The sequence below is a fragment of the Penaeus chinensis genome, chromosome 8 (genome assembly GCF_019202785.1).
Source record: "Penaeus chinensis breed Huanghai No. 1 chromosome 8, ASM1920278v2, whole genome shotgun sequence".
NCBI lineage: Eukaryota > Metazoa > Arthropoda > Malacostraca > Decapoda > Penaeidae > Penaeus > Penaeus chinensis.
This window is the reverse complement of record NC_061826.1, coordinates 42,236,929-42,241,928: the sequence shown is the minus strand read 5'-3', so window position 1 is coordinate 42,241,928 and position 5,000 is coordinate 42,236,929. Positions and strand designations below refer to the sequence as shown.

The 5,000-nt window shown below is 43.8% G+C and overlaps 1 protein-coding gene across 1 annotated transcript; it reads right to left on the bottom strand.

The window, feature by feature from the left end:
- Positions 1-1,306: 1,306 nt before the first annotated feature.
- Positions 1,307-3,677, bottom strand: LOC125027901 (cap-specific mRNA (nucleoside-2'-O-)-methyltransferase 1-like). Its single transcript, XM_047617031.1, has 3 exons — positions 3,668-3,677; positions 2,389-2,493; positions 1,307-2,136 (listed from the first exon to the last, which is right to left on the bottom strand). The coding sequence occupies exons 1-3, from the start codon at positions 3,675-3,677 to the stop codon at positions 1,307-1,309; spliced, it is 945 nt and encodes a 314-aa protein (XP_047472987.1).
- Positions 3,678-5,000: the final 1,323 nt, after the last annotated feature.

Sequence of the window (5,000 nt, the reverse complement as noted above, 5' to 3'; positions counted from 1 at the left end):
ATCTCTCTCTCTATTCTATCTATCTATCTATCTATCTATTCTATCTATCTATCTATCCTAAGCTATCTATCGCTTTCTCTCTCTCTCTCTCCTCTTTCTATAGAGGGAGGGAGGGAGGGAGGGAGGGAGGGAGGGAGGGAGGGAGGGAGGGAGGGAGGGAGGGAGGGAGGGAGGGAGGGAGGGAGGGAGGGAGGGAGGGAGGGAGGGAGGGAGGGAGGGAGGGAGGGAGGGAGGGAGGGAGGGAGGGAGGGAGGGAGGGAGGGAGGGAGGGAGGGAGGGAGGGAGGGAGGGAGGGAGGGAGGGAGGGAGGGAGGGAGGGAGGGAGGGAGGGAGGGAGGGAGGGAGGGAGGGAGGGAGGGAGGGAGGGAGGGAGGGAGGGAGGGAGGGAGGGAGGGAGGGAGGGAGGGAGGGAGGGAGGGAGGGAGGGAGGGAGGGAGGGAGGGAGGGAGGGAGGGAGGGAGGGAGGGAGGGAGGGAGGGAGGGAGGGAGGGAGGGAGGGAGGGAGGGAGGGAGGGAGGGAGGGAGGGAGGGAGGGAGGGAGGGAGGGAGGGAGGGAGGGAGGGAGGGAGGGAGGGAGGGAGGGAGGGAGGGAGGGAGGGAGGGAGGGAGGGAGGGAGGGAGGGAGGGAGGGAGGGAGGGAGGGAGGGAGGGAGGGAGGGAGGGAGGGAGGGAGGGAGGGAGGGAGGGAGGGAGGGAGGGAGGGAGGGAGGGAGGGAGGGAGGGAAGGGGGAGGGCGTGGGGCTTTGATTAAAATTGCTTTGATTTCTTGAAGACATTATTTTCATTACGATTACGATTACTGCTATCAACATTATTGTTGTTGTTGTCTTTATCATTATCTTTACCATTACTATTATCATAATTATTATTATCATTATGATTATTACTGTTGCTAATATTATTATCATTATCGTTATTATTTCTACTATTAATCTTATTGTTCATAGCATTTTCATCCTTATCATCATCATTAGTATTACAATCAAGACTTTCCTTCAATCTCAAACTCTCCCCCCCCCTCTCCCCCCTTCCCCCCGAACGAATCCCCCCTCCCTCACACCTCTCCTTCCATCCTCATTAACCCCCCCCCCCCCCCCCTTTACTTCACACTCTCACAGCGTCGTAAAATCCAACCTCAGTCTATTTCCATTAGGCAATAGAGCCGTTTGCTTGCCTGTCGTCCGTAAAGCCTTCCTCTTTGTCCCTATTTACCGTGATGTTTGTGCTTGTGGATTTATATTCCTGCAGTGTGTCTCAATCCTCGCGTGTTGCTGTCTGTGGTGTTATTGGTGTCAAGGCGTGTGTTCTAGTGCTTGAATTGTGAGTTTGTTCTTGTGCTTGAGTTGTGAGTTTGTTCTTGTGCTTGAGTTGTGAGTTTGTTCTTGTGCTTGAGTTGTGAGTTTGTTCTTGTGCTTGAGTTGTGAGTTTGTTCTTGTGCTTGAGTTGTGAGTTTGTTCTTGTGCTTGAGTTGTGAGTTTGTTCTTGTGCTTGAGTTGTGAGTTTGTTCTTGTGCTTGAGTTGTGAGTTGTTCTTGTGCTTGAGTTGTGAGTTTGTTCTTGTGCTTGAGTTGTGAGTTTGTTCTTGTGCTTGAGTTGTGAGTTTGTTCTTGTGCTTGAGTTGTGAGTTTGTTCTTGTGCTTGAGTTGTGAGTTTGTTCTTGTGCTTGAGTTGTGAGTTTGTTCTTGTGCTTGAGTTGTGAGTTTGTTCTTGTGCTTGAGTTGTGAGTTTGTTCTTGTGCTTGAGTTGTGAGTTTGTTCTTGTGCTTGAGTTGTGAGTTTGTTCTTGTGCTTGAGTTGTGAGTTTGTTCTTGTGCTTGAGTTGTGAGTTTGTTCTTGTGCTTGAGTTGTGAGTTTGTTCTTGTGCTTGAGTTGTGAGTTTGTTCTTGTGCTTGAGTTGTGAGTTTGTTCTTGTGCTTGAGTTGTGAGTTTGTTCTTGTGCTTGAGTTGTGAGTTTGTTCTTGTGCTTGAGTTGTGAGTTTGTTCTTGTGCTTGAGTTGTGAGTTTGTTCTTGTGCTTGAGTTTTGAGTTTGTTCTCGTGTCTTGTGTTTTGAATTTGTTCCTGTGCTTGTGTTTGAATTTGTTCTTGTGTCTTGTGTTTTGAATTTGCTCCTGTGCTTGTGTTTGAATTTGTTCCTGTGCTTGAAGAAGACGCAGTTTTAATGTTAAAATCTGACGAATCAGCATTTGCATATTTTATTGCTTGAGAGAGATATAATTAATTCTTCATTTCTCGACATTTCAGAGATATTTATACATAGGCCTATAAATTATTTCTCCCCATATCATATTTACCAAGCACACGTATTCCTGAAATTCACCGTGTCGTATATTGTTCTGCCATTTTATCAACACGGGTCTTATGTTTTGCCACTCAGCACCTAACCACTTACAGAGGTTAAAAGACGTGAGTGAACTTCCGCACTTACGTCGACAGAATTTCAATTTCGAGCACAAAACGCTTCCATCAATATTCTTTGCAAGTTTAGCCGTCTCCCCTGAAAAAAGTACCCAGGAGAAACTCGCGCCTTCATGACTACGAACTTATAAAAAAATTCTCATTTGCTCTATAACTTTTTCATAACTGCCTCCATCTCTCCGACACTTTTCTCATCCTGACAGACAATTCGATTGGTAACGGATGTACCCCGGGCGTACCACAATCTCTGCTACATTTGAGGGTTTTTTAAAAACTTTTTTTTCCCCTTTAAATCCAGGTTGATGTACTTTCTTGAGATTTCCCATTTTCTTTCATCACTGTCGGAGGATTAAGGTCGGGATCCAGGATTTAATATTAGCATGACTCGCTGCCACAAATACAGTTTCTTCTACGTTCCTCCACTTCTTTCCTTCCCCCCCCCCCCCCCTTCTATCTCTCTCTTATTCCTCCACATCTTCTAAATTTTCATTCCACTCCTCCCCTTACAGTTTCGTCTCCTTTCCCTCCCTTCTCTCTTTCCTTTATTCCTTCTTTGTTGTTCTTTCTTTCTCTTGGGACTCATATTGATTTGTGTTTTCTTTTAATTATTCGCTGTTCTCTGTATTCACTCTCTCTCTCTCTCACACACACACACACACACACACACACACACACACACACACACACACACACACACACACACACACACACAATCACATACATGTCTATACACACAAACGCATATAAACAAACATAATCAAAAGCAAACAAGCATACAAACACACAAACACAAAGGAGCAAACAAACACAAACATACAGACAAACGCACACATACACTTTAAACCGCCTACCCTTGAGTCCTTGAGTTCATTCCAACTTTACAGGATTTCTTTCCCCGGGCCTTCCTCCTTGAATTCACACAACGGCAAAAGCCAAGGAACGGCGACTTGATTTCCCGGTTCACCTCTCAAGTGTCTGGCCAAGTCTCCAGCTCTCGATTTCTCGCTGTGTGTGTGTGTGTGTGTGCGTGTGTGTGTCTCTGGTCCTGTGTTCCTCTGGCTCACTGTTTCTGTCTATCTTTGTCTGTCTGTGTCTTTGTGTTTGATTTTTGCTCTCTCTCTCTCTGTCTTCTCTGTTCATTTGTGTATCTGTTTATCTGTCTGTTCATTTATATATCTATCTATATCTATCTATCTATATATATATGTTATCATGTCCTTCTCTCTCTTCCTCTGTATTTGTGACGTACATACCTTCTTGCATATGGGAAATCATTGTTTGTTATTGAATGATATTCAGACTTTATGGCCCAGCCCACATCTTTGACACATGGTGTTTGGACACATAAAGACACTATCCACTAGCTACATCTATCGAATCTAGACATGCATTTAAGGGATAACCAGTATCTCCCTCACACACTCTACTCAGCCTCTAAGTAGCCGCCCAGAGTATGGGTTCTGACTTTCGCCCTTGTCTTCCTACCTCGACTTCTGCCAAATGGAACCAGAACCGAGTTCCAGCCAGCTTAAACGCTACTCTGCATTTTAAATGAGCCTAAGTTAACTAGAGGGTGTTGTGTCTGGTGGCAGCGGTGGGATCAACACATATTCCCAGAACAAACTGCTCTATGCATCCTACTGCCAAGATGTTGCAGACTGCCAATTTCCTTGTCCCCTCCACTAAAATGTAGGTTAGCATATTTTGTTGTTTTAGTGGAGATTAAAGTCATTGTTCTTAACGATGTTTATATATACTTACCACATTCTGCATTTCTCTCACTTTAGTTCTTTGTGACTGGTACACTTTCATATTTTGTTTTTGTTTTTTTACTTCACTAATGTAGCAGTGTAATGCAATATATATTCCTTAGGTATAACTTCCTTTTGATTCAGTGTATTTACCATTACAAACCTTTTCTTGTAAACCTCCAATTTGACGCTAGAGCTCACTGTTGGCAAATTCACCCTCTCCCTCTCGTTTCAGCCATTTCTATGTGCCTCTAAAACAACCAAGAGTCAAATGCACCAACCTATTCTTCTGTTTAAAAGCTTAGTTTACTGTACTTTGAGTTCTTCAAAGTGCCCTCACACACACACACACAGACAGACAAGCACACACACAGTCACACAGGTTTCTTTAAACTTTTAACTTTGAAGAATCAAAGGCACACTCTTTTCGGGTCACAAATACGGTCCCGTTTCATCTGTAGATCACGCTTCATAGGTTTCCTCAAAGCTTTACGTTTTACAAAATCACGCCTATATTCATAGTTTCCATGAGAATTTTATCTCGTCATCTAAGATTGTAACCATTTATCTGACAGAAAATATTTAGTAAGACATTTCAACTATATACAGCTCGTTACCAATTACTCATTATACAGTTGTATTATATTCACCCAAATTATATCTAATTATATAATTTATCATATCAATTATCTTTATGAGAAATTAAGATTGTGGTTGCGACCCCGTGGTATGCACACTGACAGTAACGTTATGTTTGTCTTTAAGATATTCAAGTCTACCCATACCAGACCTACCTGTCCTCTCCTGATTCAGTAGATCTTTGAGATAGATATAC

Coding starts and splice junctions, on each gene's coding strand:
- LOC125027901 (XM_047617031.1), bottom strand. Junction 2,137..2,388: donor ACTCACGTCTTTTAACCTCT/GTAAGTGGTTAG, acceptor GTCTTCTTCAAG/CACAGGAACAAATTCAAACA.